We start from the raw sequence: 13,666 nt of genomic DNA, 5'->3' as shown, positions 1-13,666 counted from the left end.
AGATTAACGGATACAGCTGTCAGAGGGTCTGGTTGAACGAGATCTAGAGTAGAGTTCAATTTTGCTTGGATCCATACAATTTCTCATAACTATTTTGATAACTAATATGAAGTTTGATCAAATAATTTTTTGAATATTACACAACATGATTGATATTGGATTTTCACGAAATTTCTGTAGGATTTATATTATAAATATGTGCGTTGTTACAACGCACTTTGAAAAATTACGCACTTTGAAAAAATTTTGCAAAGTGCGTTAATTTTGGGATCAAGTCAACGCACTTTTAAAAAAACCATTCAAAGCGCGTTGATATCGTCGAAACTAACGCACTTTGAAAAAAAATAGTGAAAATAGTTGATAGTTTTATATACAATAAATGATTGTTTTAACATTGTTTAGCTTAATGAGATATATATATAAAAAAAGAACTCATTGGATTCCCAGCTAACTTGATAAACAGTTTCTAGATGAGAAATTTTTTTTCTCATAAGACAATATCGACAATTTACACACAAAGAACAATTCGGGAGATTTAAATTATCCAAATATGACATAAACTTTATCGCTTAGCAACTGAATTTTCTCTATTTTGAGTGTGCAGCAAATTTACTTATTATCTGGTATATTGAGCTATGCAAGAACGAATATGATTTGTATATACTGATAATGAAGATCAATATATAACATATTTCAACTAGCTTATTGCATGTGCTTGTAAACAAACATAATGTGATAAAAGGATACGTTACAGTTATGTTTATCAAAAACAATATGATCTTTTAGAAAATCAGTGCGAGAAAATTAACCCACATTCTAATGCTTGTTTTTAAGTTTATAATAATTTAATGCTCGTTAATGTTAATGTTAATATTCTTTTATTGAAATGATTTATTTCATTGAATACGAGAAGAGGGTTACTGTTGAAACATATAGATTCTTTAACATAGCAATGAAGAAATTATTGTTTGGCCAGCTCGCTTTTTTTTCATTAACACTGCATGTACTTATACAGAGCAGATTTCTTTTTCCGATCTTAAATGTTTACTCAAAGTTGCTGAATATCATATTTTTTAATGAAAAATGAGGGGTAGGGGGCCTTCTTCTTGTAATCAATTAAATGATGCACTGGTATTTGACCAGTATCTTTGGTTAACCCTCACCCCCACCCCCATCCTCGTTCTAAATACGGTAAATTAGATTCACGAGTGTTAACAAATCATCATACTATCACAAACTATAAATTCAGTTCCAGAATTTGTGATATAAAAATATTTTTTTCAAAAAGCGTTAAGAGTATCGATACTAAAACAATGTTGATGTACCTTCATAACGCACTTTGAAAATTTTTGTCAAAGTGGGTTAACCTGGTCCAAAATTTAACGCACTTTGAAAATTTTTTTCAAAGTGCGTTGATTTTGTCCAAAATTTAACGCACTTTGAAATTTTTTTTCAAAGTGCATTGCCACAGTGCGTAATTCAAATACTTATAGGAATTTACTTGCCATTCAAAATAACATATCGTTGATTTCAAAATAATTATAACAATGAATAAAATCAACTCCCGTCATTACTTCAGTACTTTGATTATGTATGCAGCAAGTTAACTTCTGATCTGGGCTATGCCAGATACAAAAATGAATTGTAAATAAAGTGTTTTCTGAGATCAATACATAACATATTTCAACTGGATTCAATTCCATGTGCTTATAAACAAACATGTTGTAACAAAAAAAGAATACGTTAGTTATGTTTGCCAAAAACATTATGATCTTTTAGAACATCAATGCGAGAGAAAAAAGACATATACCAGTGTACCCTTAATTATACCCTGTTCCCTGCTTATTTTTTAGTTTACAATACATTTGTAATGGTTGTCAATGTAACTTCTTTTTTTACCATGTATATAGTGATTTAATTGATTAGAAATTGAAAAGAGTACGTGTTTATGTTGAAACACTTCCAGATTCTGTAACACACCTGTCCCGTGGAGAAATCATTGTTTGGCCAGCTCGTTTTTTCAATATCATTGTACTAGGTTTACAATAAAGCGTATTTCTTTTTACGTTCTTCTACGTTTTCTTCAAGTTGCTGAACATTATATGTTTTGGAAGGAAAGATGAGGGGTAGGCAACCTTCTTTTTGTAATCAGTTAAATGATGTACTATAATAATTGACCTGTATCATGGGTTAATCCACACCCCACCCCCGTTCGTAAAGACGGAAATTGAGAATCACAAGTGTTAACAAATCATCATTCTATCAGCAAATTAGAATTTTTTTTCAAAGTGCGTTAACTTGGCCCCTCTAACATTTTGAAAAAAAAATTTCAAAGTGCGTTGATTTGGTCCCAAATTTAACGCACTTTGAAAAAAATTCAAAGTGCGCATTTTTTTCAAACATGTAGTGCGTTGCCATACAGGCCCCCCCCCCCAAAAAAAAAAATGTTACGATTGTTTTAGTTGCAGGTCTGTAGCTCCCGGTCTGAAAAAAATTCGGATGGACGACCTGGGAAGAATTTAATGGTACTAATTGTTTTCAAAGAATTTGTGTGAAAATAAGGTAAATCAGTCCAAAACTAGCGCAATTTTTTGTGCGCCGTAAATTGCAGTGTTTTACTATGGGAGGCACTGTAGCTCCCAGGTCGTTTATCTGATTTTTTTTCAGACCGGGAGCTACAGACCTGCAGCTACGATTGTTTAAGATCTTCTTTTTAGAACACCAAACTTCTCAATATTTGATCGGGTTAAAGGCCAGGGCCGGGGTATATAAAACAATAAAATGCTTTCTTTGGTGATTCATGCGGGATATAAAGGGCCGCGGAAAAAATAATTACAACGCGCTCAGTCCAACGGTCACACCGTTTTACATATTTGAAATTTATTAAAAACCTAAATCAAAATCACTTTGCCCTTAGCTCCAAATAAAAATCCTCATTGTGTCCGCAATTAATTAAGATGCATAATAGTGAGCGCAGCTCGCCGGCGCGCAGCGCCGGCGAGCGAAGCGAGCTCTAAGAACCAGTGTGCGCGGGAAAAAGAACGAGCTAAACCTACAGTTCATCAAACAAAATTTTTTGTCTACGTCCGCGTCCCATAATGCTCTCTAATGTTTTCACCCGTGGTGCTATACCAAAAATGGCCGACTTTTAACTCGTAATTTACGGTGACTTAAAGTTTGAAGACACGTTTTGAGTACCGCATATGCTTTGGCGAGACTCAAAAGTTTTGTTATATGCTTCCATACCTCTGTATTGAGTCGAGAAACGTAAACAAAGACGAACAAAGTCATGGATGACGTCACAGTGCACTCGCGCTATATTTCCCGCGATAAATTTAGAGGTGGATCAAACATCTGTAATGAGTGTACTGGCTATTTCAGTATAGACTGCGATACCTGCCTCATTGACATATGATTTGTTTTTAATTTTTTTTAATATAGAGATTTTATGTATATACATGTATACTAGCAAGAGCCATACTTTACTGTCATATCGATCCATTTTTAAGCTAATTGTGCATGCATGTACAGTAGGCAGGTAATTATATGAGTAGGAAGGAAATAAACAATAGGACATTTTGAACTAAATAAAAAGGAATAAAATGAAAAAATAAACAGTTAAAAAAATTATGTATATATTGCATATAGTCAGACCATCAAATTTAAAAGTGGGAAATTACACACCAACAAACAGGAACCGCTCTCTCTCTCTCTCTCTCTCTCTCTCTCTCTCTCTCTCTCTCTCTCTCTCTCTCTCTCTCTCTCTCTCTCTCTCTCTCTCTCTCTGGGTAGGGTGTTGCGCTGTATGTATCATAACCATTAAAATTAGTACCTTTGGCATACTAATTGTAGAGCAATACTCTCTCAAAAATTCTTTGACGTTCGTTGATACCTAAATAAAACTATAAGTTGACAATGATGCAAGGTATGTGTACCGATAATTCTTGCTGCGCTCGCCAGAACGGTAGCACCGTAAAACATATTACCCCATCGATGGTAGATAAATTGTCAATAAGGCCGGAGAGAAATATCTGGAGAAAATGAAAATCTTTTTATACAGGACCTATATTTAACTACATTGTCCATATATGTTGATATTTTGTATATGACCCATTAAGGCTGATTTTATTATGGTTTTTGTTGCTCGGGTAGGCGACGTAGCCAACGGGTCTCTCTCTTTTTTACGGGCCGCCAGAAGGCGGTCCGTTATTTGATACACATTTAAATGCAGGTATCACAACACTATTTTTTCGAAGGTTCACGTCAAAACATGGCTGAGTGAAAATAATTCCCGAATTCCCCTTCGTTTTTAGGAGTTTTCCGCCGGCGCCAGGGACTGTACTTTTTTATGAGATAAAAAACAACATGTAAAATGCCTGATTTTCCCACCTTTGTAAAAATACGAGGTCACTTGAATTTTTGATGCCAGTTGTTTAGGCAGGGGTGTGAAAGGGCTCGGACATGATTTTCAAGCACATGTGTAACTTTGATGTAAACAAACTCTCGTGCCTTTGTGGATGGCTGTGTGTTTTTTGCTACTAAATTGGTTAGGAACAATTGTTTTAAAAGTTGTAAAGAGGAATTTACCCAGAAGTTTGTTTTAAACTTGCTACCCGTATCTAAAGTTGCGTAATTTTGGTAAGAATATATAGTAAAAATTAATAGTGTTGTGCAACCTAAATATTGTTACTGCGTTTCTGCGGGATAGTTCTTTTTTAATAGAATTAATACTATGCTCATTTTTATGAATTTAAAGTAAATTTGCATGTATAAATATGTTTTATGCCTTTTAGAAAATATCACATATTTTTTGTTTTACTCGTAAATGAATAGTAGGTCATACTTAGTAGATTATGGTATTTGGCGCGTTTTTATCGAGACTATAATCTATTCGGAAAACTTCGGAGTTCTTCATTCTTTTCAAAACAATGCATCAGGATCGGTATACGGGACATACTAAAGACCTGAAATACTAAAGACCTGAATGTTATTTAATTTTATATCAATGATATATTTGAATTTCTATGTGCCGTGTCAAATAAAATGACTTTGCGTGTGTATTTATTATATTTCCATGTAAAATGTGGTAGAAAATATCATGAAATGACATTATATGAATTATTTACGCAAGAATATGACAGAAATTAAAATTTGAATTGACTGGAAAATTTGAACTAATCAATTTTAATTTTATTATGAGGTCCCTTGAAATCATATATTAAACTAATGCATTTGTTTTCATTCAATAAAATGCAACCAAAAAAAACCAAAATGGTTTGAAATACATAATTTTCAAGAGAAAAATGATGAGTTGAACTTTGTATTAGAGTAATGTACAAATCAATGTGTTCTTTATTGCTTCATACTATGGCAATGATCATACAATTTCCGTTATAGAAATGCTTACAGTAACGAAAGATTCTTTATGATAATAGTAAAATGTTAAACTTCAAAACAAGTTGCTGAAAGTATATTAAAATTTATCATAAAAATTAGTACAACCAACTCTAATTTTCTTCTTTGTGGTGTGTTTTTATGTAAACAACCAATGATTCATACAACAATTATATTTTTTGCGGCCCATTTGACGCTTGCGTCAATATGATTTCTTGTTCTTTTTTGTATAGTATATACGAACAATATGGTCCGCGAGAGTTCACGAGACTTAGTAGGGTTGCGAATCTCTGTTATATAATGTCAATCTCTCACCAGAGGGCGCGTTCCGCAAGCTTCACTAACACGCCCTCTGGTGAGAGATTGATATAATGTCTCTGATACTTGGTTAATGAATCGGGATCGACATTCATTGGAGGTGTGTCTTCAAGGTCAAGGTCTTTCAAACATTTAATAACAACACAGTTTCGTGACAATGTCGATGAAGGCAAGTTCAACTTTGTGTAAAGTAATCTTCAACAGCAGCCCTCGACTCTTGGCATGTCGATCACAAGGAACTGTTGCACGTATCCTTTATTGTACGAAAATGTATCTATAGAATAGATCTATTCATATGTCTTTGAAAAAAGGGTACATGTACAGTACGTCAGGTTAATATAGCGGGTATATACCATTCTCCGTTCCTGGGAAGTGATATAGTGAGTAAATATATGTACATGTATGAATTGAGATGTTTCATAAGTATTTAATTCAAACCATTTAATGCAAATGATTTAAATGTTACACAAAAAACATTTGAATTTTGTATATCATTTTGTTGTTGCGTAATCTATTACATATGATGTTTATTCACCATCACAGAATCTAGATGCATTATAAATGATGAAAAGCTCTGTTTTTATTTGTAGAGAAATGTTAAGCCAAAATATAAAGATTTTCTTGGGTAAAAGTCGCACAAATCTCAAACCTTTTATTGTCTATTTGCCTTCCATGATATACATGTATATATATTAACTTTCCTGTTGTCTACTACTTTTAAAGATAGAGCATTGCCATTTACGAAGTTGAAATTTTTTAAACTTAATTAAAAACTTACCGGGTATATGTAAACTGGTAAATGAATTTTTTTTTTTATAAAAACCAGTAACCTTGAAGAATTAAGTTATTAACTTTCCTACCCATGTACTAGTCGAGGCTTCCTTTCACAGTGAGAGAATGCCATTAGTGAGAGAATGCTTTTAGTGAGAGAATGCTGCTGCAACAGCCCTTCACTTCAATGGAAGAAAAAGAAGACTCATATAATTTAAGATTTGTACAAGTACAAGAAGCCACTGTTTATTTATTTTGGCCCAATAATAACAGATTACTGTGACTCTGGGTGCTGCCTTTATTAATTCTTCAGGTCAGACAAAACAAACCCAAAGTGACAATGCTTAATCCTTAGTTAGGTGTATAATACCATCTTGTAATATACTTGTAATTTTCATTTGCATTTTATTTATCCAAAGATTTTATTATTTCCTTAATGATTGCAAAGAGTCGCAGCGAACTTCAGAAAAAGCAGCAAATAAAACAGCTGGTAAGTGTTGAGCTTCATACTATGAAAATAAATGAAAATCAATGTTGAAACGAAAGCTCTCTCATGTAAACTATCTCAATTCTCCATCAATATTGCTCAACTAGCGCTTGACAGACTTCTCTTTTGTTTGTTAAAGAAAGTAAGATGTGCTTGTGAAGCACTACAGACATTTGCCACATGTCCCAATAGAAAATGACAAAGTTTTATAGAAGTAAATTTTATCTTTAACTTCCTTGACACTTAATTGACTTTGACCTTTGACTATGACCTTTTACTTGCCTAAATATGAACTCTCAATCTAATTTTATGTTCAGTTTGAAAGAGACAAATAAAAAAAACCTAGCTATGATTGTGGTTATTTTTGTTTTTAAGTTAAGCAACACTTGTAATTTTAGAATAATATTAATGATTTCTGCATTTTACTGGTATATAGATATGCCCATGTATTTCATTAACATAAGAATCAATTTATCTGTAAAGCTTTTTTGCAGCTAAATTCAACTGGCAGGATGCCCTTAACATGGAAAGCCAGCTGACGGAGGAAGAAAAGATGGTGCGAGATTCCTTCCGTGCTTATTGCGATGACAAGCTCATGTCAAGAATTATCATGGCCAACAGAAATGAAAGTAGGTTATGAAACTCAGGATCCTCAAAAATGTGTTGGTCCATAAAACAAATTACATTTGAGATGATTGAAAACAATATTTATCATTTGCTATGAATACAAATAGTATTTCACTGTGAAATAGTGTTCCAAAAATATGTGAGACAATAATCTTATGTGGATCAATAGTTTTAATTAATTATTTTACATTTAAGTACATAATTGAAAGAAAACCTTTAATTAATAAAACACACCTCACGGTAGAGCTACTGTAAATGCAATAGTTATATCATGTCATTGCAGAATTTGACCCAGAAATAGTGTCAGAAATGGGATCCATCGGAGTGCTAGGGCCCACCATCAAAGGATATGGATGTGCTGGTGTTTCCTCGGTAGCTTATGGCCTGATAGCTAGAGAGGTTGAAAGGTACAAAGTTTGTATATAAGGGTACATAAGTGAATATGCCAGTCCCAAAACTTCATTACACATGAAGTAAAAAAAAAAATTTAATATCATACTTGTATGTAGTAATTAGTTTAAACTACATTTTTTCTGGTCCACATTAAATAGAAAACAATTTTGTTTGGGGTCAACTGTACTGCCTGTTTGAATCTGCTCAAAATATATGCTTTATAATACACACACATTTATGTATATACAATGTATACCATTGCATAGTTAACTTCTTTTTAATGAACAAAAATGAAAAGGTATATATATTGAAAAAAGAGATATAAGAGTTTTGTACCTTTGTATGACAAACGTCCATTTTAATACAGATTTTCTCCCATAGAGTTTTTTTTCTGCTATATAATTTCATAGAGTTTTTACCTTTGTTTTACAGGGTAGACAGTGGCTACAGGTCAGCCATGAGTGTGCAGTCCTCACTTGTCATGCACCCTATCTATGCTTATGGCACAGAGGAACAGAAACAGAAATATCTGCCAAAGTTAGGTAGGTACCGGTATACCTTAACTATAATACTGAAATGCAGTGCATCAAACTGTGCAGACTTTTGATAGCATGATATGACAAGGGTTTGTGAGAAGCAGTGTGGATCAATAAAACTTTGGCTAGCAAAGATGTGCATACCACTGATGATAGCATTGTTTTTATAGCTTTGCATTTACAGTAAAGAAATCTGCATGTTTAACGAAGTTTTTCACAAAGTCTTCATAATCATAAGAATTCTGATGATATATGTCAATTCTTCATATTTTGTATCTATGTTTCCTTATTCACTGTTCTTATCAGTAATGAATTTGTGAAAAAACCATGATTGTGTAAATTCTAAATTGCAGTATGAACATGATATTGACAAAAAATAGGATTTATACAATTCTGTGGTGTATGATGAAAAAAAATGTCTGGTATGCATAAAGTACATGTATTTTATGGTTGAATATTATCCATGATATTTAATTCAGACTCTATTCATTCATTTCAGCAAAAGGTGAGCTGATCGGCTGTTTTGGGCTGACGGAACCAAACCATGGGAGTGACCCCTCGTCCATGGAGACAAAAGCACGATACAATCCCTCCAGTAAAACCTACACAATGAATGGAACAAAATCATGGTATGTCAATTATAATAGTGGTCAATTCAGTTTTAGAACCATTTTAACAACACTTTGGACTTTCGGTAGGATGTAACTATCTATTTCTTGCATCAAAATAAGTTCAAAATGGTGCTGGTTTCGAGTGATATATGCATAGATTGCCAAGACTGAGCTCAAAACCCAGACAAATTTTGTTGATTTCAAAGTAGGCAGGCCTACGTCGCATTGATGTTTGACACAACTACCCAAAGTCCAAGCTCTTGTGGAAATGGTTCTGTGTGAGCATGCAGGCCTCATCAAAATACGGAACTCAAAGCAAACATATATTCAAAATACAGATACACTGGAATTCCATGAAAATTGAGCCACCACAAAATATAATTATTCCACAGTAATCAATTTTGAATAAAACTAAATTATTCAAAAATTTTGAGATATTTTGTACACAAAAAAAATCTTTGAGAGTTATGTCCCTTCAGGCATTTTGCTAATGCATATGAACCATTACATGTTAGCCAATTTAGATGAAAAAGAAAAATTCTAGCCCCAGAAGAGGTACTGTATGTGTAGCATAATGCTGTTATGTGTTAATGACATTTTAGACAAATTAATATTTTTTATTTTTTTTAAGGATCACAAATTCCCCTATAGCGGATGTATTTATTGTGTGGGGTAAGTGTGACAAGGATAATGACAAAATCCGAGGGTTTATCCTGGAGAAAGGGATGAAAGGCCTGACTGCTCCAAAGATTGAGGGAAAGTTCTCACTGAGGGCCAGCATCACTGGACAGATCGCCATGGACGACGTAGAAGTCCCAGAGGAGAATATGCTGCCTAATGTCATGGGCTTAGGGGTAGGTGATAAAAATCTATTACATGAATAAAAATACATACATGTACTTAAAATATATGTACAAAAACTACTAGCAGATTAAAAGAATAATTCCTTGTTATCAATTTCGGACTTTAGTTTTCATTGAATCAATATTTCAACAAAATGTTATAGATGTATATCAATATAGGGTGATAGAAATCAATACATATGTATATAAACAGTTTGTTTTTATTTGAACATGTTTTATTGTATATACATGTATATTAGATACATATACAAATGGTTAGGACACAGTTTAAAGTAATCAACTATCAATTAGAAGTCACACTGATTTTTAGCATTGATAATTACAAATTTTTGTCGATGTTAGGTACAATACATGTACCATCCGAATGGATATTATTAATAATATTTTCTTTTGTTATACAATTTAAATTTTTCTTCTAGGGCCCATTTGGCTGTTTGAACAATGCTAGATATGGAATTGCCTGGGGAACACTTGGTGCAGCAGAATTCTGTCTGGAGACCGCCAGGCAGTACACTTTAGACAGGTATCGTTGTAATCTCGACGAAATTCGTTGAGACTGAAAAATTTTGACCCAACATCTCTCTAGAAGAGACGTCCGTCAAAATATATCAGTCTTGACGAATCTCACTGAGATTTATCGTTAAGTTTTTAAAAAAAAATATTTTTTTCAAAAAATAAGTTTTTTTATAATGAAACCTTTTACTAATTATAGTTCATGACTTTAAAGCATTGTGGAAAATTAAAAACAAGCACATGACTGTATACCGCGGTATATAAACTTCATGTTTAATACATGTACGATGTTTATTTTCTAGAATACAGTTTGGAAAACCTCTAGCCAAAAATCAACTTCCACAGAAAAAAATGGCCGACATGTTAACTGAAATCTCAATTGGTCTACAAGCTTGCTTACAGGTTGGAAGACTAAAAGATGAGGGAAAGTGAGTACTGCATGCAAAAATACAAAATTCATATTTCATACAATAACATGTAAACTACAAGGGTTATATAATTTGGTGTTTTTGAAATAGGGCAACACCAGAAATGATCTCAATGATCAAGAGAAACTCATGTGGCAAGGCTTTGGATATTGCTCGAGTTGCACGAGATATGCTCGGAGGAAATGGAATCTCGGATGAATACCACATCATCAGACATGTTATGAATCTGGAAGCTGTCAACACATATGAAGGTAACAACACATTGTTTGTGATAGGTATAATATCTACATTCCACCTATTTTTTGGCATGTAAAGTTTGTGGAAAGCTACTGCAGTTATAACACTGTTACCCACACAAGGAACTGAAACGTGATAAGTTTTATTATGACGGCACAAACGTTGAACACTGTAAAATGCAAAGTCACAAGCGAAAAATCAAAGTTCACACTTGTGACTCTTCCATTTACCGGTATATGAACTTACCCTTAGGATAAAATAGGATTTTTAAATGAATCACATTTGCAGATAAGGCAAGAAGTTAAAAAAAAAGTAAATATAAGCAATAAATCATTATTTTTTTTGAAAGATTTAGTCTCATAACTGCAGTAGTTTATGCCTGTTTGATAGATTGTCAATTTTTGATAATTACCCAGCCTACCCAGGTTTTCCATTAAATGTACTTTACTCCCCACTCCCTGTAAATTTTGAGTAGAAAGCACTTAAAACTGTCCCTGTACCATTTAACATGAAAATTCATGTACACTTCCATATATACTTAATTAACATGCTAAAAATAAAGGTTAAATTTGCCGTTTTTAATTTTCTACATTGTACATAATTAAATATTTCACTTTCTACCAAGCCTGATACCATTTGATTTAATTAGGACAGTGTATTTGTGGTAATTTTTGGTGTTATTGAAATTTTAATTGGTCAGGTTTAGAAGTCATGCAGACACTTCCTGCTTAGCAAAGCCCTCTTCTGATATTGATAAACGAGTTTTTGGAAACTGTTAGAACTAATAATTGACATTTATCTCCCAGAGGAAATAATCCAGAGGGCTTCATCTCCTTTCAGTACATGGGCAAAAACAATCTTTTATTAAAATGATCAATTTTAGTTTCCACTTTTTTTTTATACATGTATGCCTTCACATACACATATAAATTTTTAAGATAAAGTAATAACCTGATTTAATCAATACACTACAATATTGATATACCTATGTCAATTTTATGTACATGTTAGGTTTACCCAATGGCTTGAAATCCATTATTTTGGACCCCACCCCCAGCCCCATTCCATATTATTTCATTGCTCACAAGAAGGGGGCTATAAATATATCACCTTTTTATAAATGGACAGAAATATGGACCAGTCTTTTTTTTAAAATTTAAATGTGTTTAATATACAATTGTCATAATTTCATAATTATCTGTAATAAATTATAATTACAGATTTAAATTAATTGATTTTTTTCTTTCAGGCACACACGACATCCATGCCTTGATTTTGGGTCGAGCGATCACTGGGCTCCAAGCTTTTACCTCCGACTGAATAAACTATAAACAATGGAGTGTTGACTTTATTGTGTCTGTGATATATATCAAAAAGAAAAAAGAAGTCAACAGCCGAAAAACTTCTAGTGTTTAAAATTTTTTTTTTGTCAACTAAAATTAATAAGCCTTTCATTTATGATTCTGGAAAATCTGATATGGACAAATACTAATATTTTTTTTAAGATTTACTGGAATTTGTCTCATGTGGAACTTGTGTGCTAAACTATAGTATTATGAATTAATGTACATGGTACATTATGGTACATTTTTATCTTTTAAATGCTGATAAATGCATTAATTTTCCTTGTCGAATCCGGTATTTTTTATACCCTATCTCTAAATTCTGTTTATAGAATTTCTACAAATTAGAGAATTTATGTTTATTTTGGAGTCAGATATCATTGATTTCTATCATGAGTTTGAATTTGTGTGTATAAATACATGAACATGTATGTTTATTCAAGGAAATACTGAAAATTCCATGTGTTTTTCAATGTTGTGAATATCTTAGTCTTGTTTCATCGGGTATTTTAAAATTGTGAGATTATACAGATTTGCAATTTGATTATTGTTTACTATATATATAAACATGTACAATCAAGTGTACAAATCTTCAACAGTTTAAAAAAAATCACTATGTGAAATAGATTAGGCGTCGATATGATAGGAGAAATAAACAATAATTTTTTTTTCAGATCCTTTTCCTCGTTTTCTACAAAGCGTTATCAATCCTTCCTTATTCGAAGTGAATTATATCTATCACCGATCACGGCTTGGTTTCCCGGCTTCAGTTCCTTGTATGATGATTATTGTACCGTTTCCTTCGAGTCTGTATGATTTATACATCATGTACAGATAGGACACCTGTTGTGTTTGTTTACAATTTGACCAAAAGGACTTAAAATATTTTTTGTATTACCGTGATACCACATGTAGTATAGCGCCCCTACTAGGCTTTGAACTTTGTTCGCTTGGGTTTAAAATCTACAACAGTTTTAGAAAAGTTAAACAACATATGCAAGAGGAAATACATAGAGATGTCAAATAATTACCCAAATCAAATAACTAAACTTCATGATGAAATTTTCTATGATTAAGGAAGCGCAGAGTTGAAGCATTTAAAAATCAGACTGAAGTGATGAAAACTTGAAATGGGAAGGATACCA

General features: G+C 32.7%; 1 protein-coding gene across 1 annotated transcript; it reads left to right on the top strand.

The window, feature by feature from the left end:
- Positions 1–5,799: 5,799 nt before the first annotated feature.
- Positions 5,800–12,658, top strand: LOC105321774 (glutaryl-CoA dehydrogenase, mitochondrial). Its single transcript, XM_011420224.4, has 11 exons — positions 5,800–5,960; positions 6,932–6,973; positions 7,465–7,599; positions 7,881–8,004; positions 8,423–8,532; positions 9,026–9,155; positions 9,769–9,991; positions 10,420–10,523; positions 10,816–10,941; positions 11,032–11,192; positions 12,428–12,658. Exons 1-11 carry the CDS (start codon positions 5,870–5,872, stop codon positions 12,496–12,498), a joined length of 1,317 nt encoding a protein of 438 aa, XP_011418526.3. The 5' UTR covers positions 5,800–5,869; the 3' UTR covers positions 12,499–12,658.
- Positions 12,659–13,666: the final 1,008 nt, after the last annotated feature.

This window comes from Magallana gigas, chromosome 7 (genome assembly GCF_963853765.1).
Source record: "Magallana gigas chromosome 7, xbMagGiga1.1, whole genome shotgun sequence".
Classification (NCBI taxonomy): Eukaryota; Metazoa; Mollusca; class Bivalvia; order Ostreida; family Ostreidae; genus Magallana; species Magallana gigas.
Note: the sequence above shows the minus strand (reverse complement) of the source record. Positions and strands in the feature narration are given on the sequence as shown.